Source organism: Neovison vison, chromosome 1, assembly GCF_020171115.1.
Source record: "Neovison vison isolate M4711 chromosome 1, ASM_NN_V1, whole genome shotgun sequence".
Classification (NCBI taxonomy): domain Eukaryota; kingdom Metazoa; phylum Chordata; class Mammalia; order Carnivora; family Mustelidae; genus Neogale; species Neogale vison.
In genome coordinates, this window is record NC_058091.1 from 100,341,351 (window position 1) to 100,366,101 (window position 24,751).

At 35.3% G+C, this 24,751-nt stretch overlaps 1 protein-coding gene across 2 annotated transcripts in view; it reads left to right on the forward strand.

Annotated features, from left to right (window-relative positions):
* Nucleotides 1-24,751, forward strand: part of TINAG (tubulointerstitial nephritis antigen) — a 98,956-nt gene that overhangs the window by 46,232 nt on the left and 27,973 nt on the right. For both annotated transcript variants that reach the window (XM_044253034.1, XM_044253044.1), the window contains one exon: nt 1,219-1,342. In XM_044253034.1, coding sequence (XP_044108969.1) covers nt 1,219-1,342 — 124 coding nt within the window. The remainder of the gene's footprint in view (nt 1-1,218; nt 1,343-24,751) is intronic.

Consider the following 24,751-nt stretch of genomic DNA (forward strand, 5'->3'; position numbering starts at 1 on the left):
TTGTCTTGCTGTAGATGCCACGTGATTGTCAGCACAGCATTGTCTGGGTTAACATACGGCATTTTCTCCTTGCTCAGTCCAAAGAATGGAAAAGGCAATAGAATGTTGGGTAAATAACAAGGTGTACATTCATCTAAAATCTGTAGAATTAAAAATAAGTTTAGGTGCCGAAAAGAGAATGAAACAAGATCTGCATAAAGTACAGTTATATAAATTCTTAAAATCCTATGAGAATGCATTTTATTTATTTATTTTTGGGGGGATGTATTTAAAGTAGATAAAGAAGACCTAACTTCTTTTGAGAATATTCAAACAGCATAAGAAAAAGCATGAAACATTGAAAAAGGAGATAAAAGGTGGAACATTAAAAAGTTATACATGACTTTGGAGTAGAAGTTTCATTTTAGGATCTGTCAAATACTGATGACCTTAATTTTTTTTAATTTAAAAAAACATGCCAAACTAATATAGACAAGCATTGTGCATTTATCACGGTATACTTATCTAATCCCAACTAAAAATATTTTTAATTCATGTCTTCTGCAAATTTAGTCTTTACCCTGAGTTGTCTAAGCCCTTCAACAAAACAGCACACGATATAGAAAGACGTAATCTAGGTGAGGGTATGAAGGAGAGCTTTATCAAATATAAGATTTTACTTTCTTAAGAATACAACAGTGGCTTTGCTCTCCAGACCTGGGAGGATGAAGCTTTGCCAGAGTATCCTTTGGCCAAAGGTTTGCTTTTTATTCAAACTTACCAAGAAAAGGTTTGCATTTATTTCCAAGGATTAAGGACAATTTAAGCCCTGTTTGCTAGGTTCACCTTTCACTGCTAGCTTAATTGGAGTTTAAGAGGCTCCTGGTGAAGTCCAAGGTTAATGGAAAAACAGCAATCACCAGCCAAGTGCACTGGGGCCTCTCTGCAAGGGTCTGAATTCCTGGTAACAATGGTACTGTCAATTAAGAATAGATGGTGTTTTAAAGGTATAATATGTACTTAAGTAATATCCTAAGTAGCTAAAAGTTGTTTTTATAAGAGAACAACAACAAAAAATTGCAGCAATTAAATCAAGTAGGAAAGAAAATTAGGCGGAGTTGCAAAGTCCCTCCTTAGATTCTCCTCCTGGCAATTTAACCGTTGATTGTTCTGTGAGAATTTCTAGAGATTTTAAGAGATTTGTTTAAAACTGTTTCATTCTGTTGGGTTTTATTTTAGCCATAATGCAAGTCCATGAGGATTTCTTCCATTATAAGACAGGGATATATAGGCACGTTACCAGAACAAATGAAGAAGCAAGCAAATATCGAAAGTTACAGACACATGCAGTCAAACTCACTGGGTAAGGCAATTTCTTAAAAATCTTCATTTAATGCTTTTGGAAAATGAAACTGACCATACATGTGCATACAGGTATCAGAATTCTCCTTGGTATGAAAGAGTTCCTTACAAATTAAAAGTTATCCAAACCTGGACACTATTTAGTCATTATTTTAAAGTCTTGTTAAAGGGTAACTTAATATGCTGGAAAAGATGATCTCTCTCTCTCAGTTGTGAGTTTGTTCTAAAAATCTGTTTTAAGGACTAGGGAAATATATTATTGGAATAAATTCTGCATATGGCATAAGCAGGGGAAAAGTACAAATCGAGAGTATATTAGGATTTGGAAAGAAGGTTTTAGACAGAATTATGAATGGAAGTGATTAGCAGGAAGAAATAAAAAATAGGGTCACCTTTAATTCAGGACAAAATTATTTTTTGTATTTCTTTGAGCATTTTAGAAATTACACTTAGCAAATTGTGGGTAAAATACATTCATCTCTACCAGGCAAGAAATAGCTTCAAAATAGGCTTGCATTATGAGTAAGTAGTTTCATAAATAGACTGTACTCAAAAGAGAGTGTGGTCATCTGAGATCACTTTCCCCAGTGCTTTTTCCAGCTCATTCTGACTTTGCCCTGTCTTTAAGACCTTTCTCCTAATGTCTCAGTTCAACTCCAACAAAATGCTACAGGAAATGTTTCTGGGTCTTTTTTTTTTTTTTTTTCATTTTTATCCAAATTCTCACTTTTCTCACTGCCATCATGATAAATGTAAATGACTTTGTTCCTATTGAACATGTCCTTCCTGTCAAAATTTGATTAAATCATTCTTATACATCTCCTCACTTCGACTCCTCTTATACATCTTATATTTATTACTGATATGATTCTTAATATATTACAGGCTTATAGAATTTACATTCTGCTCTGAAACTATAATACTAATAGTTGTTTAAGCTTTATTGTGTATTAATAGAGTCAATGATAAGCAAATATTTTTATGATGGCTTTTCTGTCCTTGAGTTTAATTTTTATCAGTTATTTTGTTGAATAATTTTGTTAAATTATTTTCCAGCAATTATTGTTTTAATTTATCACTTTTTAAATTAATTTTTTTTTTTTTTAGTCAAGAAGGACTCTTAATGCCTGTGATCCCTAATTTCTTACATGTTTGAGAAAGTGTTTGTTTTCCTTTAATTCAAGAATACTACTATGCATAAAATTCTGGGACTACAGTTACTTCAGAACTTTGCCGATGTTGCTCCAGGGTTTCTGGCATTAAGTTTTCCTGCAGAAAAATCTCTGGCTAACCGAATGTTTCTGTCTCCTTAGAAGTGACATGACTTTTTCTATTTGAACACTCATACTTGTTTCTTTCATCCTTGAATTAAATATAGTCACTTTTTAAAGTACATATTATACATATGTTGGATCTTCTATATCTCCTATTATCTTTTAAATAACATTTATACTATAAATTTATTTGGGTTTTGTTGTGTATGATTTCTTTCTATATTATCCCATCTATCCTTGAACATTTATTATACTTGGTGTTTATTCTCCAAATGGCTCTTGCCTCTGAAATATATTTTTTTAAATATTTAATTTATTTATTTTACAGACAGATCACAAGTAGTCAGAGAGGCAGGCAAAGAGAGAGGAAGAGAAGCAGGCTCCCTGCTGAGCAGAGAGCCCGATGCGGGGCTTGATCCCAGGGCCCTGGGATCATGACCTGAGCTGAAAACAGAGGCTTTAACCCACTGAGCCACACAGGTGCCCTGTCTCTGAAATATTTCAAAAAAATTTTTTTCTTTTCTCTTTCTTTTGATTGTCCTTCAAGCTCTTTGAGCTATGGGTTAGAGAGTTCATATAATTTCTTTGAGTGTATGTCTGACTTCTGTAGTATTTTTGAATAATTCTTTTTGAGCTGTACATCTTTATGGGCTTTTCTTGCTTTCTTTTGTAAAATTTAATCTTAAAGTTATGCATTTTACTATCATGTCCTCTCTTTCTAGTGCACTTTCTCTACGCACACCTCAAAAGTTCCTCAGCCCCATACGTACTGTCAATGAATTATGGCATTCATTCTGGCCATTTATATGTCTATCCATCCCTCTGCTTGAGGTTACACTTCCTTTCTTATCTAATTAAAATACCATGGCAAATCATTATACTCAATTATACATCTTGGACTCCTCTGGCCCTGCTTCATTAATCATATTTGCTTAGCAAAATCTCAACTCTGGTTAAATACTATTTGGCCTGTTTTTTGTTTAAATTGTGTTTATTTACTTATTTTTAAATTCCAGCATAGTTAGCATACAGTGTATATAGTTTTAGGTGTAAAATATAATGATTCACCAGTTCTATCCATTATCAGTGCTCATGAAGTTAAGTGTATTCTTAACCACTTTACCTCTTTCACCCATTCTCCCACCCATCTCCTTTCTGGCAACCAGCAATTTTCTATATTTAAGAATCTGTTTTGTTGTGGTGGTGGTGGTTGTTGTTGGTGGTGGTCTCTTTATTTACTTTTTAAAAAAGATTTTATTTATCTGACAGATGGAGACCACAAGTAGGCAGAGAGGCAGGCGGGGGTGGGGGAGCAGACTCCCCGCTGAGCAGAGAGCCTGATGCGGGGCTCGATCCCAGGATCCTGAGATCATGACCTGAGCCGAAGGCAGGGGCTTAACCCACTGAGCCACCCAGGCGTCCCATATTTGTTTTGCTTTTTAAATTCCACATATGAGTGAAATCATGTAGTATTTGTCTTTCTCTGACTTATTTCACTTAGCATTATACTCTCTAGCTCCATCCATGCCATTATAAATGGTAAGATTTTATTCTTTTTTATAGCTGAGTAATATCTTTTTTAAGCTGCGTAATTGTATGTATGTGTGTGTATTTAATGTGTGTGTGTATAATGTGTGTATATATATATATATATATACACACACACACATATATGTGTATATACGTGCGTGTGTGTGTGTGTATCCATTCGTCTATTGATATTATTATCCATTCATCTATTGATGGATACTGGGACTGCTTCCATATCTTGACTATTATAAGTAATGCTACAATAAATTTAGGGGTACATATATCTTTTCAAATTAATGTTTTTGTATTCTTTGGGTATATGCCCAGTAGTGGAATTTCTAGATCATATGGTAGTTCTATTTTTAACTTTTTGAGGAACCTCCGTACTGTTTACCACAGTGGCTGCATTGGTTTGCATTCCCAATGCAAACCATTGCATGAGAGTTCCCATTTCTCCACATTCTCACTAGCACTTATTCTTTGTGTTTTCGATTTTAGCCATTCTGATAGGTGTGAGGTAATATCTCTTTCTGGTTTTGATTTGTATTTCCCTGACTATCAGTGATGTTGAGCATCTTTTCATGTGTCTGTTAGCCATCTGTATGTCTTTTTTTTAAATTAAATTTATTTTTTTTCGGTATTCCAAGTTTCACTGTTCATGCTTATGCACTACACCCAGTGCTCCATTCAATATATGCCCTTCTTAATACCCACCACCAGGCTCACCCAACCTCTGCACCCCCTCCCCTCCAAAACCCTCTATTTGTTTCTCAGAGTCCACAGTCTCTCATGCTTCATCTCCTCCTCTAATTTCCCCCAATTCACTTTTCCTTTCCTTCTCCTAATGCCATCTATGTTATTCCTTATGCTCCACAAGTAAGTGAAACCATATGATAATTGACTTTCTCTGCTTGACTTATTTCACTCAGCATAATCTCCTCCAGTCTTCTCCATGTTGATATAAGAGTTGGGTATTCATCCTTTCTGATGGCTGTGTAATATTCTATTGTTTATATGGACCATATCTTTTTAAAAATTGTTTTAAATTTTTAATTTTTAAAATTTATGTTCAATGTAACAGTATTCATTGTTTTTGCACTACACCTAGTGCTCTATGCAATCTGTGCCCTCTCCAATACTCACCACTTGGTTCCCCCAACCTCCTACCCCCCTACCCCTTCAAACCCCTCAGATTGTTTTTCAGAGTCCATAGTCTCTCATGATTCACCTCCCCTTCCAATTTCCCTCAACTCCCTTCTCCTCTCTAACTCCCCTTGTCCTCCATGCTATTTGTTATGCTCCACAAATAAGTGAAACTATATGATAATTGACTCTCTCTGCTTGACTTATTTCACTCAGCATAATCTCTTCCAGTCCTGTCCATGTTGCTACAAAAGTTGGGTATTCATCCTTTCTGATGGAGGCATAATACTCCGTAGTGTATATGGACATCTTCCTTATCCATTCGTCCCTTGAAGGGCATCTTTGTTCTTTCCACAGTTTGGTGACCGTGGCCATTGCTGCTATAAACATTGGGGTACAGATGGTCCTTCTTTTCACTCCATCTGTATCTTTGGGGTAAATACCCAGTAGTGCAATTGCAGGATCATAGGGAAGCTCTATTTTCAATTTTTTGAGGAATCTCCACACTGTTCTCCAAAGTGGCTGCACCAACTTGCATTTCCACCAACAGTGTAAGAGGGTTCCCCTTTCTCCACATCCCCTCCAACTCATGTTGTTTCCTGTCTTGCTAACTTTGGCCATTCTAACTGGTGTAAGGTGATATCTCAATGTGGTTTTAATTTGAATCTCCCTGATGGCTAGTGATGATGAGCATTATTTCATGTGTCTGCTAGCCATTTATATGTCTTCATTGGAGAAGTGTCTGTTCATATCTTCTGCCCATTTTTGATATGATTATCTGTTATGTGTGTGTTGAGTTTGAGAAGTTCTTTATAGATCCTGGATATCAACCTTTTGTCTGTACTGTCATTTGCAAATATCTTCTCCCATTCCGTGGGTTGCCTCTTTGTTTTCTTGATTGTTTCCTTTGCTGTGCAGAAGCTTTTGATTTTGATGAAGTCCCAAAAGTTCATCTTCGCTTTTGTTTTCTTTGTCTTTGGAGACGTATCTTGAAAGAAGTTGCTGTGGCTGATATCGAAGAAGTTACTGCCTATATTCTCCTCTAGGATTCTGATGGATTCCTGTCTCACGTTGAGGTCTTTTATCCATTTTGAGTTTATCTTTGTGTATGGTGTAAGAGAATGGTCGAGTTTCATTCTTCTACAAATAGCTGTCCAATTTTCCCAGCACCATTTATTGAAGAGACTGTCTTTTTTTCCACTGTATATTTTTTCCTGTTTTGTCAAAGGTTATTTGACCATAGAGTTGAGGGTCCATATCTGGGCTCTCTCCTCTGTTCCACTGGTCTATGTGTCTGTTTTTATGCCAGTACCATGCTGTCTTGGTGATCACAGCTTTGTAGTAAAGCTTGAAATCAGGTAACGTGATGCCCCCAGTTTTATTTTTATTTTTCAATATTTCCTTAGGGATTTGGGGTCTCTTCTGATTCCATACAAATTTTTGGATTAGTTTCTCCAGCTCTTTGAAAAATACGGGTGGAATTTTAATTGGAATGGTATTAAAAGTATAGATTTCTCTAGGCAGTATAGACATTTTAACAATGTTTATTTTTCTGATCCAAGAGCATGGAGTGGTCTTCCATCTTTTTGTGTCTTCTTCAATTTCTTTCATGAGTGTTCTGTAGTTCCTTGAATACAGATCATTTACCTCTTTGGTTAGGTTTATTCCCAGGTATCTTGTGGTTCTTGGTGCTATAGTAAACGGAATTGATTCTCTAATTTCCCTTTCTGTATTTTCATTGTTAGTATATGAGAAAGCCACTGATTTCTGTACATTGACTTTGTATCCTGCCACGTTGCTGAATTGTTGTATGAGTTCTAGTAGTTGGGGGTGGAGTCTTTTGGGCTTTCCATATAAAGAATTATGTCACCTGTGAAGAGAGAGAGTTTGACTTCTTCATTGCCAATTTGGATACCTTTTATTTCTCTTTGTTGTCTGATTGCTGTTGCTAGGACTTCTAATACTATGTTGAACAAGAGTGGTGAGAGTGGGCATCCTTGTCGTGTTCCTGATCTCAACGGGAAGGCTGCAAGCTTTTTCCCATTGAGGATGATGTTTGCTGTGGGTCTTTCATAAATAGATTTTATGAAGTTCAGGAATGTTCCCTCTATCTCTATACTTTGAAGCGTTTTAATCAGGAATGGATGCTGGATTTTGTCAAATGCTTTTTCTGCATCAATTGAGATGACCATATGGTTCTCTCTTCTCTTATTAATTTGTTCTATCACATTGATTGATTTGCAAATGTTGAACCATCCTTGTAGCCCAGGAATGAATTCCACTTAGTCATGGTGGATAATCCTTAATGTGCTGTTGGATCCTGTTTGCTAGCATCTTGTTGAGAATCTTAGCATCCATATTCATCAGTGATATTGGTCTGAAATTCACCTTTTTGATAGGGTCTTTGTCTGGTTTGGGGATGAAGGTAATGCTGGCTTCATAGAAAGAGTCTGGAAATTTTCCTTCTGCTTCAATTTTTTGAAAGAGCTTCAGGAGAATAGGTGTTATTTCTTCTTTGAAAGTTTGGTAGAATTCCCCAGGGAATCCATCAGGTCCTGGACTCTTGTTTTTTGGGAGGTTTTTGATCACTGCTTCAATCTCGTTACTAGATATTGGTCTATTCAGGTTGTCTATTTCTTCCTGGTTCAATTTTGGAAGTTTATAGTTTTCCAGGAATGCATCCATTTCATCTAGGTTGCTTAGCTTATTGGCATATAACTGTTGATAATAACTTCTGATGATTGTTTCTACTTCATTGGTGTTAGTTGTGATCTTTCCCTTTTCATTCATAATTTTATGAATTTGGGCTTTCTCTCTTTTCTTTTGGATTAGTGTGGCCAATGGTTTATCGATCTTATTGATTCTTTCAAAAAACCAGCTTCTAGTTTCATTGATACGTTCTACTGTATCTCTGGTTTCTACCTCATTGATCTCAGCTCTAATCTTGATTATTTCCTTTCTTAGGTGTGGAGTTGGTTTGATTTGTTGTTGATTCTCTAGTTCTTTAAGGTGTAGAGACAGCTGGTGTTTTCTGGATTTTTCAATTTTTTTTGAGGGAGGCTTGGATGGCTATGTATTTCCCCCTTAGGACCGTCTTTGCTGTAACCCATAGGTTTTGGACCAAGTGTCTTCATTCTCATTGGTTTCCATGAATTGGTTCAGTTCTTCTTTGATCTCCTGGTTGATCCAAGCATTCTTAAGCAAGGTGGTCTTCAGCTTCCAGGTGTTTGAGTTCCTTCCAAACTTTTCCTTGTGATTGAGCTCAAGTTTCAAAGCATTGTGATCTGAGAATGTGCAGGGAATAATCTCAGTCTTTTGGTATTGGTTGAGTCCTGATTTGTTACCCAGTATGTGGTCTATTCTGGGGAAGGTTCCATGTGCACTTGAGAAGAATGAGTATTCTGTTGTTTTAGGGTGGAATGTTCTGTATATACCTATGAGGTCCATCTTGGACCATATCTTTTTTATCCATTTGTTTGTTGAAGGGCATCTTGGCTCTTTCCACAGTTTGGTGATTGTGGTCATTGCTGCTATGAAAATTGGGGTACATATGGCCCTTCTTTCCAGTACATCTGTATCTCTGGGATAAATACCCAGTAGTGTAATTGCAGGGTCGTAGGGAAGCTCTATTTTTAATTTCTTAAGGAATCTTCACACTGTTTTTCAAAGTGGCTATACCAAGTTGCATTCCCACCAAGAGTGTAAGAGGGTTCCCATTTCTCCACATCCCCTCCAACACTTGTTGTTTCCTGTTTTGTTAATTTTGGCCATTCTAACTGGTGTAAGGTAGTATCTCAATGTGCTTTTGATTTGAATCTCCCTGATGGCTAGTGATGATGAACATTTTTTCATGTGTCTGCTAGCCATTTGTATGTCTTCTTTGGAGAAGTGTCTGTTCATGTCTTCTGCCCATTTTTGATATGATTATCTGTTTTCTGAGTGTTGAGTTTGAGGAGTTCTGTATAGATCTTGGATACCAGCCCTCTCTCTCTAGTGTCATTTGCGAATATCTTCTCCCATTCCATGGGGTGCCTCTTTGTTTTGTTGACTGTTTCCTTTGTTGTGCAGAAGCTTTTGGTCTTGATGAAGCCCCAAAAGTTATTTTCACTTTTGTTTCCTTTGCCTTTGGAGACTTTTTTTTTTTTTTTTTTTTGAGACATGTCTTGAAAGAAGTTGCTGTGGCCAATGTCAAAGAGGTTACTACCTGTGTTCTCCTCTAGGATTTTGATAGATTTCTGCCTCACATTGAGGTCTTTTATCCATTTTGAGTTTATCTTTGTGTATGGTGTAAGAGAATGGTCGACTTTCATTCTTCTATACACAACTATATGTCTTTTTCAGAAGGTTTCATTTAACCACAAATTTCAAGCAGTTATTTAATACTACCAGGCAATCATATTCTAGATTCCTATTTTGCTTCATGCCCCTCCCTTCAATTGATTATCTCAAAACTTACTCTTTTTCCTTAAATTCCCAATACCTACATCCTTGTATTTTTAGCTCATAACCCTGAATTCTATTTCACCAAAAAGAATAAAGCAATCTGAGAACAACCCACAGTATCACAGATACCACCTACTCACATGCCTTCCCTCATACTCTTTCTTCCCACTTCTTACATAGATAAAGCATCCATATTCCTATTTAAATTCCTCTTGCTGTAGTGTAGACCCCAAACCCTCTCTGCTATTCAAGAATATAGGGAAACAATTTTCTGGTTTTTTCCTCTGTAATAAAAAAATATATTTCTGCCACAATATAAGCATGCAATTATTTCTCAGATAGTATGAAAAAAATACTTTCAAGATTGAATTTATTTTCTTCAATTTTTCTCTGCCGATGTTTTCTTAAACCTCTTCATCATTTTTCATTTCCTCTCTCCTATCCACAAAAAATATTCATTTTAAGTTTATCGATGGCTTTTTCATTGCTATATCTATAAGTCAAAATCCAGACTTGCCCAGCCCATCCCCTCCACTGATTTTTCTTTACTGGCTGTGATTTTTCAGTCAGTTTCAGCTAGTTTTTCCCCCTGTATTTCTATACTTCTTACTGCTGGAATGCTCAAGGATCAGTTCTTAGTCTTTTTCTCTCTTCTATTCTCAGTTGTTCTCTTATCAGGCTCTCAACTCATCCTGACTTTGAGTACCATCTAGGTATGTCACCAATGGAATCTCCAGCCCAGATCTCCCTCCTGATCTCCAGACTCCTATGTTCCCTGGGCTATTTGACATCCCCACCTGGATACCTAATAGATGACTTAAATTCAGCACTTCCAAAACAGACCTGAAAATCTTCCCATTTCTACATGCTGAACAATATCTACCTTTTCTATGTTAGTTGATGACAATGACATTTTCCACATGCTCTAACTGGAAACTTCGGAGTCTTTAGAATTATCTTTTATTCCTCTGCTTAAAACTCGCTTCCAATGTCAGGAACTCTGTTGGGTCTTTCAACTTATATCTAGAATCCAACCACCTTTCATTGTCTGAACTACTACCACCCTTGCTTGAATGACCATTACCCATTATTTTGTACATGGGTCTTCCTGAATTTACCTTTGCTTTTAAAAGTCTAGTTTCAACAGAGAAATATTCCTTTAGAACATAAGTCAGATCTTGTCGCTCCTTTGCTCAGAAATCTATATTTTCCCATTTCCCACAGAGTAAAAGCCAGGGTCTTTACAAAAGCCTGCATGATCTGAGGACTCTCCCATTTGTCTGCCAACACACCCCTCAACTTCTGATCTCAATTTCTGTTAATCTTTACCTTGTTCTTCCTGCTTTGCTACCTTTTAATGTTTCAGGAACCCACACCTCAGGTCTCTCCCTTTGCCAAAATGCTTTTTATCAGATTTCCAATTCCTTAGTTTCTGTATCTCCATCTACTCTTTGCTTATATCTCATCTTCTCAGTGTGACTTCCTGACTGCCCTATTTAATGCTGTTATGCCCTCTCCTCCAGCAAGTCTGAGCCCCCTTACCTGATCTATTTAAATTTTTTTTCATAACAATGATCACTTTCTAATATACAATTTAATTTAATTAGCTTTTTATGTTCATTGTGACTTTTGCATCCCTAGTCAAATGAAGCTACAGGAGAACAGCTGTCTGTATTATTGATTAACATTGCCAAACTACATAGTACAGTGCTGACCCATAATGTATTTAATACTTTCACTAGTATTAAGAAGGATATGTATTGCATGGAGCACTGGGTGTGGTGCATAAACAATGAATTTTGGAACACTGAAAAAATAAAATAAATTTTCAAAAAATTATATATTTTTTAACCTTACGCTCCATGCTAGCTCTTATTTAGTCCTCAACTTTAAATGGAACAGCTCTTTGTTGAGAAATAGAGTGGGGGCAGTTTGGAGAAGATACCCGAGACACTCAGTTTTAACTGAAATTTGTAATTCTTGGGCCCATGCTCATCAAATCAACTCTGGCCCCTTTGTTCACAGCTCAGAGAATCTGGTGGTTTTCAGAATATCTTGCATGTATCTTTGCTGTTATATGCTACTCTTTGCCCTTATATTTGCCTCCCCTTACTCCATCTTCCAACCATTGTCTCTGGCAGGTTAGCCAGGACTTTGGCAGCCCAGTGGGCTTCCAGTGTAGTTTCTTCTTCAGTTGACCCCTCTTGGGTGTAGTGGGAAGGGATTGACACAATCTGATTGCTGTGGCCTGCTCATGTTCTTGTTATAAAGATCTTGACAGGTACTTCTGGACTGTCTTGCATATTTTTAGGGGGAAAATGTAACTGTGAAAGTCTGGAGATGAAGGGGGAAGGTTGTGGTCAGTGTTGTTGCTCAGCATTTATTCTTGCTTTGGTACAGAACAAAATGTGTGTTGTCATTATTACTCAAAGTTGTCATTGGGGATTATAGCTATTTGCTTGGTTCACTAAAGATACGAAGAAGTACTGGGCTTTTGAAATCTGTTTTGTTTATTTTGTTTTTTTTATTTCTAATTGTTGAGTGACTTTTTGGGAAGGCAAATGGTATACAAATACCTTTGTATCTCCATTCAAACTAGAAATTCAGCTTTGCTTTAGTTCCATTTTTCTTCAATTTGTAAGTCATTGTCCTTCTAAAGCTCTCCTTTCTATGCACACTTCAGTATTAATTTTTGTCTTTTCTAATGATGTTCTTGACTTAGAAAAATTTTCTTACCACATACCTGATGATTGAAATGATGTTTCTTCTCATTTCGAGAACTATGAAAATGCCAACATTGAGGTAGAGTCTTTCTTGATTTATTAGAATTGATCGTTTATCATCTCTTCCACCTATTTAGCCACGCTGGTCATGTTTTCTTCACTCTACTCCTAAATTCATTCATGCTGCAATTGAACAAGATATAAATGTGTTTCTATTTAATTACACAGACACTCTTTGTATATCTTCCATGTTCAGTATGTCAGTTGCAGTAATGTGTTCGGTTTTATAAACTTCTAGGAAATTTACCTTACATGTGTGGCAATTAGCAAGGCTCATTCGCTAGTAGGCAAATTACTTTTAGAGAATATGTTTATTTTTCAGAAATATTTTAGGTCATCTGGGCATTGTTAGGTGCCCTGGAGCAGTAGATTTTAATTCGTTTCTTCATTAGTAATTCCTGATGGTAATTACTGCATTCAGAAAATTAATGCATCAGTGAATTAGAGAGTAATCAAATAGACTGTGCAAGTTAATGTTCCTTATCAGACAGCTTAAATATTCTCTTATGAAGTACCTTGCAAATTTATCACAACAAATTCTACTTGCTGCCCTTTCTGTAGAAGACAAAGCTATTAGATTTAACTTACTTGAACAAATGATCTTTGCATTTCTTTTAAAGATCGCTTTGACTATAAAGAATGTGATACAGAAAGGCAAATTATAGTAAGCCAAGTAAAAGATAACAGTCTGGACTTGATAATTTGGTGGAGGAGTTGGGGAGACATGAATGAATAAAAAAAATATTTAAGGAGAAAAGCTAGCAGATGTGACATGGTTTTGGAATAGAGCATAGACAATGAGATAGGGAAGGAGTTTACTAATGGGCCTAATGATTTTGAGATGTCTTTAAGATATAAATATGCAGATCGGCATCAGAGGAGACAGATATACTGATCTCAAAGTCATAGGAGGGATAAGATTTTAAGACAGATGAGACTAAACAGAATAAGAAAAAAAAAAAAAAGAAAGACTAATTGAGACTATACCATTGGGAAAATACAATATTTAATGACTGGCTAGAAAATGATGAGTCTACAAAGAAGGAGAAAGAAGGCCAGCAATTTTTTATTTGTTTTTTTTTTTTTTTGAAGATTTCTGAGAAAGCTATAAAACTATAAGAATGATGTTCCAGAGTAATTTAAGGGATTGGTTTTAGAGAGAGACTGAGTGGCAAATTTCTTATATCGGGAGAAGGCAAAGAGAATGAGGTAAGATGAAACATTTTTAGCATTTAAGATAAGGGTAAATTGAGGAAAATTCCCACCAAATTGTTTGTTTCTTTCTCTCTCTCTCTCTTTCTTTCTTTCCATCTATCTCTAGAATGTAGAAGGTAAGGTTATCTCTAAAGGAAAGATGTAGTGAGAGAGAGATGCATTATCAGAAATTTGATGTGTTGAACCATGATGATTTGCAATGATCATCTAGAAGTTTAGGAGAAGGAGTTGCCCAGAGGAACCTGAAGGGATTGCTGCACATTGCTGATGGTACCCTTCAGCCCTCTTGTATTTGCCTTCTGCAGTTGTGGTCAACTGCTTTGGTGTTTGTAGCAAAAATGACTAGTTGAATTCATTCAAGTTGGGCAGTTTTCCAGATGGATACAATGGAGAGTCAGAAAAACAAGGGGTTTAAGGTGTGAATATTGAAAATATCGCTAAAATGACAGAAAGCTTAATAAGCCCAATTAAAAGAGAGAATTGATAGACTTGGAGAAAATAGAAAAATCATTAGATTAAAGGTCATGATGATTTAATTTCAGTGATTTTCTGATTCTCTGTTTTTCTTAACTTTTAGATTTTTTAATCATTATTTATGAGAAAAAATATAATCATGTAAAATTAAGGAAGTAATACTTTACAAATTATGAATACAGTAATGAAGGATGACTATAGGCCATAACTTTTTTATGTTAGTGCCTAATTATGTTGTAATACTGATTGTCTACTTTGTAGTCATAAACTTTTGATATCTATTATATCTAACTATATATCTAGCCATCCACTGATCCATCCATCCAAACAAAGATAATTGTCTAAGAAAGTATAAAAATATTTCAAAGTTAAGTTTCCAACATATTTTTCCATATTTTCTGTACACATCATAAGTAGCAAGGATTCCAGGAGCATTATTATTATTTAGTGTCATTAAAAATTACTTGACATAGCCTTAGTATGGTCACCACTTGTTTTTCCCCATTCATCTTTTTTTTTCCCTTCTATTTCCTTTCTGAACAACAACTAAACATTAAGCCTGAATTTTCATGCTAGATTATGTTTAACCCAGGGCAAATTGATAAATTCTGAGCAGATGTTTTAATTAGAGGTTTTTATTTTTTATTTTTTTAAAGATTTTAAAGATTTTATTTTTATTTATTTGACAGAGAGAGAGACCACAAGTAGGCAGAGAGCAGGCAGAGAGAGAGAGAGAGAGGGAAGCAGGCCCCCTGCCGAGCAGAGAGCCCGATGCAGGGCTTGATCCCAGGACCCTGAGATCATGACCTGAGCCGGAGGCAGAGACTTAATCCACTAAGCCACCCAGGCACCCCTTAATTAGAGGTTTTTAATGCATAGCAAAGTCTAAGAGAGTTGAATGAACATTTCAGATACACTTATTTCAAAAATGTAAATAAATATGTGAAAATTGGTATAGATAATACAAAAACATTTGATTTGGGTGTTAGGATATTTTTGAACTGCAAAATGCTTAGTTCTTTCTTTTTTTGCAGGGGGTGTACTGTTTTGGATAACAGTAGTGGCTGCAACAAATGCACTAAAAATACTGAATAGTTCAAATATGTTCAAATAAAATTGTATTTCTTGTTTACATAATAGTTCAAGATGGGTGATACTGGATTTTGGGTCACTCTCTTCCATATATGGTTTCAGGGCCCAAGCTCTTTGCACATTATTGCTCTGCCATCTCTTAAGGTCACATGTGATTTCAGTCAGCTCATGGAAAATGAAGAGGAGCATGAGGAGGGCTTCTTAAGTTCATTTATGCAAAGCCTTGACTCATTCCTGACCCTTATTGTTCCATTCACATTTATTCTGGCTAGAATTCATTTATATGGCTCTCCCAAGTACCAAGGTGGCTGAAAGATATAAGAGATTTGGCAGGAACATTTTAATATCAGAACAAATAGAGTTGTATTTTGGAGTAGAATTCCAGATTTTCATAAATCATTTTTTAAAGATTTTTATTTATTTGAGAGAGAGAAAGAGAGAATGAGAGAGAGAGAGAATGAGCGCGAGATGAGGGCGGATCAGAGGGAGAAGCAGACTTCCCACTGAGCAGGGAGACTGAACCGGGATCCTGGACTCCACGATCATGACTTGAGCCAAAGGCAGTCACCTAACCAACTGAGCCAACCACATGTCCCTATATTTTCATAAATCTTAAAGAAAAAAAACAAAGATACAAATTTTTCAGTTTGGGGAGTGTCAACTTGGTCTATATCTCTCAGATCCACTATGATTATGTGTTCTCTTTTTAGAAAATATTCATTGAAAAATTTTGAGAATCTTTGCTTCACAAGATTGAATAAGTTACTTAAAGTATTCAGTGCCAACTTTATCCATTTGCACTGATGTAGTAGTGTTGTACAACCCTCATACTTAAAAATCTTTCTGAGAATTATTATTCCATTTTACCAGAAATCGAAGACTGTGAATGGTTAGAAACAATACAGAACAAATTCAAAAACTTTTCAGGTTTTTCCTTCTAGCTTCAATAAGAATATCCTACCAATACTATAAGGAAATTCCAGTGCCAAGATTCATCCAATGTCTGTTTACACCTAGGCTTTCTGAAGCAATTGTTGTGTTTTCTCTTTTACTAAAAATTTTCTTGAGGTAAAAATAAATATATGCTTTTTTCCTATCTAAAATTCTAATCTCACTTACTCTGACCATACACCTTTCATCTATACATCAAGACTTTTGCTCAAGTTTTTAACAGGAAACTTTTTAAAAGTCCATAACATGTGTCAAGTACTGTGATAGGCATTAGGAATACGAATACCAATAATATACTACTACTGTCCTCAAGTAAGTTGAGAGAGAGAAAGCAGGCTGGAGTGGAAAGGGAGAGAGAGAGTCAAAAGGAGGAAGCAGGTATTAACACACAATGTCTTAAGAGTAGCGATGGAAATAGGATAGGAATTTATACTGAGTAGTGAGGATATGCAGCATATAGGAAGGCTCGTAACTCCCATTTCTCCCATCAGAGAAGACTGATGAAAAGGTGACTTCTGCTGTAGAGTTAACTAAAAGCATATTGGAAGAGAAGACCAAGTTTCAGGAGAAGTGAACAGCAAATGCATACTTTCATAGTAAGAGAGAATATGACATATTTACAAAATTGGAAGGAATTTAATATGGGCTGACCGAAAAGCGAGGAGGAATCTAGTAAAAAATAAGACTAAGAGGTAGCCAAGTCACAGAGGTATTCTATTTAATCATAATTTTCTTACTTATCCCATGAAGCATAGCCTGGCTTCGCAGGCTTCACCCTGAGTTTGCTTCATATTCCTCCATTATCTCTATATTATTTTAAGTGTCTTTTCAGCAATATCGTTTGGTTTATGGTAAAAATTCCAAAAGTGTCCATGTGACATCTCTTCCCATATCCTGTGAAGTGATATTTCCCATAGAAACCAAGATAAGTCTTTCACATTTATGAGCAGTTCAGTTCAACATCCTAGTGTTAACATTCTACTTCGAGATGAGATATATCTAAGAGCAACAACTATCATCAAAGAAAAGAAATGGGATTTCAAACATGGTTTGAAAAGGAAAAGGGATCTTTTTTTCCTGATGCTTTATGGCAGAGCTGAGCTCTGGGAAATATAAACATCCATGAACTTGGCTGGTTTTCAGATGTTTACAGTCAAGAGTGGAGGCAGCCCTGGAACCAGTATAATGTAAGTGTATTTGTTCTGAAATGAATGGAAACACAGAGGAGGGAACCTCACCCAAGGTTATGTAGGTGCATTTGGAGATAGTACAAGTGAGGAGTAAAGTAGGAAATGAATAAAGATAAATATATTAATTATTCCTTAGTGTTTTCTCTTCTGTGAACTCTAATTTATCCTCCCCTTTACTCATTTCTCTAATAGAGTCAGTTTTTAAAATGAGCTCATAATGCATTGAAAGCATTAATCCTTTAACCTTATTGATTGAACTCTGGTTTATTGTTGGCCTTTAGAAATTAATTTCTAATGATTTTGAATGAGACAATAGTTGAACTTTTATTCTATCTTTTAAAAGTTATATATATATATATTTTTCTTTTTACATATTTATTTATTATTAATTTATTATTATGTTCAGTTAGCCAACATACAGTACATCATTAGTTTTTTTTTCCAATTTATTTATTTTCAGAAAAACAGTATTCATTATATTTTCACCACACCCAGTGCTCCATGCAAGCCGTGCCCTCTATAATACCCACCACCTGGTACCCCAACCTCCCACCCCCCCGCCACTTCAAACCAGTTATATATATTTTTTGGAGATTTTATCTATTTATTTGACAGACAGAGATCACAAGTAGGCAGAGAGGCAGGCAGAGAGAGAGGGGGAAGCAGGCTCCCCGCTGAGTAGAGAATGATGCGGGGCTTGATCCCAGGACCCTGAGATCATGACCTGAGCCTAAGGCAGAGGCTTAACCCACTGAGCCACCCAGGTGCCCCTAAGGTTATATTTTTAAATTTTTGAGTAAAAATGTACCTGGGAGATACTTGGGTAAATGACATGTAAGGACGATTTAATTTTTTCCTCTCCAAACTCTAAGTTAAAAGCATCAAGACCATAAAATGAATAATGTACTTCTTCCTTACTCTTTATAATAATATATTTTTATTACATTTTAAATTCTTACATAAATTTATTAAGGTTTGATTCTTGGTTGTCCTCTTCAAAATATTATCTATTATTCAACTTCTATTATTTTTAATACCAAATGGTGTTTGCATTGTTTCATTGCTCTCATTTTTTCAATATTTATGCAGTTGTTTTTCCTGTTTATTTTTCCCAATGAGATTTAAAAAAAAAACTCAGAGCAACTTAAATTAGAACTTGTTTTATTTATAAGGAAGACAGCATAGATTTTTTTTTAACTTTCTAAAGACTATTATAAAGAACACAGATTTTTTTTTTTCCCTAGAGAAATGTTATTCTTCAAGGATTTTGTTTTTGTAATACTTTTTTTTTTTTTTTCCCTGTGTAGCCTGAGATCTTCATATGATTCTTAAAGGCAACTTTCAAAAATGGAACTAACTGGCTGCTGAGCTGGTATTTTATCTCACTTATGTTACCAAGTTGAAGTATTTCAATAGTAAATAATATTAAAAAGATAATCTGATTAAACTGACCAAAGAATTTACTAATTTTCAAACTTAAAATATTTTGTCTGTTTAAGATCAGTAAAATATCATAGATTTTATATATCAAGTAGCCTAATGTAAAAGAAGAAGACACTGTGATATAGATTTTTCAGAGATTACATGCTGATTAGCTTCAGAACCAATACTTAGTTCAATCCACTTCAATATTAATCTTTTTGATAAACCACTGGGACACAACACTGTGTTAAGAGTATGTGTGTTGAAGTCAGGCACATCTAAATGATATGGCTGCCATTTGTTTACCTGTATTTAGCTTTTTGTAAACTGAGAATAAAAGGGTTTTTGTGAGGGTTTACATGAGATGCAGACACAGTATTTGTATTTTTGATATATGAAAGTGTTTAATAAATACCATTGACTCTTACTTCAGTAAATGTTATTTCTATTGACCACTACTATTTATTAATATAAAAAGTGGAAATCAATGAGGCTATATTTGTAATTAGATATATAGTAACACATTTTTAAATATGTTGCACTTTGCCCTGAATTTATAACATTTTGAAATAGGTTAAAATTTTTAGATGACATTCTCAAATTCTGTTCTTCAGATTCCTTCCTTGTGGATGAAAACTGAACTTCTGATTTGAGAAATTTGAACTGATTATTTGGAAAATAAAACTATCATGTGTTTAATAGACAAGTGATATCATCAAAATTTTCTTTAAAAATTAACTCAATATTCCTTTTCTAACATTTTCAAATTTTTAAATTTATGCATTATAATATAGCTGTAACATTGTGCCATTTTGTTTTGCACGCAAATCCATGATTGTTATTTGGTAATCAACTTGAGAATGAATTTTGCTGGGGAATGGAATATAGAATTATATTGTGTAATTTAATATTTTCCAAAATTTGGATGAATTTAATTGAACATATTAGCTTCAGTGGCACTACTTGGCTTTTTTTTTTTCCCCAATTTATTTATTTTCAGAAAAACAGTATTCATTATTTTTTCACCACACCCAGTGCTCCATGCAAGCTGTGCCCTCTATAATACCCACCACCTGGTACCCCAACCTCCCACCCCCCCCGCCGCCACTTCAAACCCCTCAGATTGTTTTTCAGAGTCCATAGTCTCTCATGGTTCACCTCCCCTTCCAATTTACCCAAATTCCCTACTCCTCTCTAACGCCCCCCCCCTTTTTTTTTTAAGATTTTATTTATTTGACAGAGAGAGATCACAAGTAGGCAGAGAAGCAGGTAGAGAAAAAGAGGAGGAAGCAGGCTCCCCACTGAGCAGAGAGCCCGATGGGAAGATCATGACCAGAGCCAAAGGCAGAGACTTTAATCCACTAAGCCACCCAGGCGCCCCACTATTTGGGTTCTTTAGGACTGATACTTTCCTAAAATGTATAAAAGTGTGACAAAACACTATTTAGTACCAAACTTAGGAAAAATTAGACAGAATAAAATATCTTTTATGGGAGCTTCTTAGGTTGTTAGCAAAGACATCTAATTAAATACTATTCCTTGATTTCCTTGGAGGAAATCTGGACAGAATATGGATTTAAAATTTTTGAATAAAATTTTAAAAACCCTTAATTTTTGTGTGAAATAAGAGGATGACATTAGGTAATAGAGGAATTTGGTGAAATTTGAAACCAAATTAGCTTTGGTGCATTGGTAAGTATAGAAAATACTCTATCGTATTCATAAAAATAACTCCAGAGCAAAACAAAAGCTTATTTCATGAATATTAAAATGTCCAGGACTTCAAGAACTTGGAAAGAGTACTCACCATAATTTTGTTTCTTTAAATTCCTCTGAGGTTTAATCTTTATGTGTTGGTTCTTGACTTAAGATCAATTGTCTTTTTTTAAAGTCAGGAAGTACCTTTCTGTCCTGTTTTTTAAAGAGTTTTGGTCAAGCATGCCTGTATGGCTTGGCTGGTAAAGCATGTAACTTTTGATCTTGGGGTCTTGAGTTTAAGCCCAATGTTGGGTGTAGAGATTACTTAAAAAAAATAAAGAGTTTTGATCACAGTGAGTTTTAAAAATGTAACAGAAAAATTTTTTTAAAATTTTTATTTATTTTTAAAATTTCTTTTCAGTGTTCCAGAATTCATTGTTTATCTACCACACCCAGTGCTCCATGCAATACATGCCCTCCATAATACCCAAAACATGTTGAGATGAGTGAATGCTTTTCAGTAGATACGATGTTGTATTTTGTCAGTAATTTTCTGTAGTTAACTAGTTATATTTCTCGAATTTATTATGTTGTGAAGGCTCATAGGTTATATACACCAATGTGCATGATTTATTTCCATTTTATTTCAAGTTTCACAATTTTCTTCTCAAGCAAACTAAAAGTCTGTTTATGTTATTGCCTCTTCAGATTTTGGTAACATTAAGATAGTCTCATAAAATAAATTGGATAATTTTCATATTTCTGGAGCAATATGAAAGGTAACTTTTCCTTAAAACTCACATTAAATTAACTGACTCTAAAGCTATGTTGGGGTAATAATTATTTTACATCTTTAGCAACACACTTTTTATTCATTTACTTAATTTGGCTTTAACTCTTTGATTAAATTGATATTTCTCCAGAAAATTAACTCATCAAGTTTGGTTAGTCAGGTATGATAATGTGCTAACAACATAGTAGCAGTTGTTGCTAACTCCTTTGTGTAGGGTTTAAATTCTTGGCTCTGTTCTAAATGTTTCACATACATGAACTCAATACCATAATCCTGCTCCTGATAGAGTTAAAAATATTCTCAAAAGATGTATAATTGAAAAAGCATTTTAATAACAGGATTCTGATATTTTGGCTCAAAAACACTGGGATTATATCTATATTTATATTCCCTTGCATAATATCCATATAGAGATTTTTGTATATATAAGTATTTTTGTGCTATTTTAAAAAGTCACAATGTGGGAAATATTAAAATAAAATTACAAAGTTGAATCACTCTTGTGAAGAAAACAATAATAAAGTAGAAGTTACCCAATTTCATAAGGCATGAAATCAAAGCCAACAAAATTTTTTAATTAACAAAACAAACTATTAATCTTATAAAAATACAGTCCACTCAAATTCATATAAATTAAAAAATACAATAAATATCAGAAAGCTGTCATAAAATACTTGCTGTGGAAAACAACATAATTCGCTGAACTTCTGATACCTCGTTTCAAGATACCATAGAGCATTGTGTGGAGTTTTATCAAATGAGCCCTTTATAGCTTTATTTTTTTAAATATTTTATTCATTTATTTAAGAGAGAAAGAATGAGAGAGAAAGAGAAAGAGAGAGAGAGTACATGAGAGTGGGGGAGGGTCAGAGAGAGAAGCAGACTCCCTGCTGAGCAGGGAGCCTGATGCAGGACTCCATCCTGGAATGCCAGCATCCTGGCCTGAGCCAAAGGCAGTGGTTTAGCCAACTGAGCTACCCAGGAGCACCAACCCCTGCTCCCCGACCTTGTATCTTTTAGTTTTCCAAAGATTCAGTTCTGATTCACAATAACCTTAGACTCACATGTAAAACTCTGCTATTGAATCTGTAGTTTCCTTTCCCTATCTGTTTTCCTTTCAATTTGTTTATAATACTTGCACTTTATTTATCTTGTTACCCATATATCTCAACCTGCTCTCTACTAATGTCACCAGTGCATTAAATCCAAACCTTCTTTCAGTCCTCTGATAATGCAAATTAATCTCATAGAAATTTCTCTTATTGTTGATAAGTTTTCTGAGGTATTATCTTTTTCCAAGAGCACAGGACAATGTTTTATATGTCATGAATACATGTTTGCTGTCAAGTGCCTTTCCCTTTTTCACCACCTCCATAAAGTAAAAGAAATCTATCCAGATTCTGTGATTGCCAACAGAGAGGGTAGATTGTTCTTTGCCTCACTCACCATCTTGTTCACTGGTACAATCCCCAGTCTACATTCTGAATTGAAGTTCAGGTTGATGTGTGCAGCAACTTGCTACAGTGCTCTGCTGTGTGGGTGCTTCTACTCAAGCCCTTACCACACCAACATGGTGCATGATACTAAGGGCTGATCAGTGTTCAGCACTACTGGATAAATCTTCCTGTTCTACAGCCAATTATTACACTTTCTTTATAAGGGTTATGTTGCCTGAAATGTTCTGCTTTGCTATCTCCTCATAGTCATTGTCCTGATGTCTTTTGGTAATTACTAGGGATGACTTAGGATAAACACAACTATGGATAATGTGGTCAAAAGACAAGAGATGAAGTAGGTATCAGACAAAGCTTGTAGAGCCCTGTTATTTATGGGTTAGAGTTTTGAACCTTATTCCAAGCTTTAGCAAAGTTATTTTCAAGTGCCTTCAACAGGAAAGTTGCATAATTTGCATTTTTAAAAAAAAGGTCACTTTATGTGATGCTTAGAGAATGAATTTATGGGGTTTAAGGTGGAACAGGAAGAATAATTAGGAAATTAATGTCAAGAAATGATGGCAGCTTGGACTAGCTTGGTAGTTCTAAATATAAGTAAATGAGTGTGCGGTTATATCTTTTTTGGTACAACTGACAAGACTTGGTAATTTGTCTGAATGAGTAGTGACTGGAGAGGTAGGTATCATGAATATACCCCAGGTATCCTTCTTGAGGAAGAGATTGTACAGATTTCCATTTACTGATACAGGGAGCAGTAGAGGATGAGTGGGTAGAAATGGAAAACCAGGAGTTCAATGTAGACATACTGAATTTGAGATTCCTGGAGACATTCAAATGGAAAGATCAAATAACCAATTATATGTATTTCTGGAGTGAAAGTATAGGTTTTTATGAGCCCAAAGAGAAACCATTGAGAGTGGTCAGCTTTTAGATGGTAGCTGAAACCATGAGAATGGAAAGGAAGAGTTACAGACCCAAACCTGAAGAACCCAAATATTTAAAGGTTAAATAGAGAAGAAGGGGCTAATAAAGGGGCCTAAGGTCAGAGAGGGAGGACCAGGCAAAGTATCACACAGACATGGGAGAGAAAAGTGTCCAAACAAGCAGGAGTAGTTAGCAATGTGAAATGTTGCTAAGAGGTCTCAGAAAATAGTTACTGAAAAATACCCTTTGGGTTTGGTGTTATCAAAGTCTGCAGAAAAAAAGAAAGTATAAATAGCAGTTGGTTCTTTTTGCTAAAGCTTTGCATTTTTATCTGTAGTTATAATTGGAGATTCAAATTACATGAAAATGTTTTTTATCTCCATCTTAAATCCTTCCAGATTTGAGTTCACTTATGTGAGTTTACTTAACATCATATGTTTTTTCTATTGTGTGTGTATTAAACTTGATGAAAACAAACCTAATTAATTAAGAGTATACAAAAGCTAAAAGAGTTTTTTGGGTACTATATTGAATGACTTCCAAAAGTACTTTGACTTCTTTGGGAAAAAAAAAAAGTGCAATAATTTAGTTTGTGTCGATACCCCCCACATTGATTCTCAACTAAAAATTTAAACACATTTTATTGTGCAGTGATTAGTGATTATTTGCCAGACACCTTGCTAGATGCTGAGGATAATACGATAAATAATGTGAAGAGCCTTAATAAGTACAACAAGACCTACTAATTTGATGCAGCAGTGGAAAGCTCTCACTCAATCATTCAAGGAAGCCGCTGGGGGGAGTTCTGCAGACTCTTGAGATTCTTTGAGTTGCACTAACAGAAGAGCGGCAGTGGAGAGGGACTCTGGAGACGGTGCAGCTGATAAATGAGGTTTATTTTTCTTCTATTTTCACTGCTGATTGAATCGTGTTGCCTTTGTCTGTCAGCACTGAATCAAATTGACAGAACAGTTTGTGCTCCATTTGTTTTCTCTTGTTTGACATTGGTGTCTCATTGATTTGC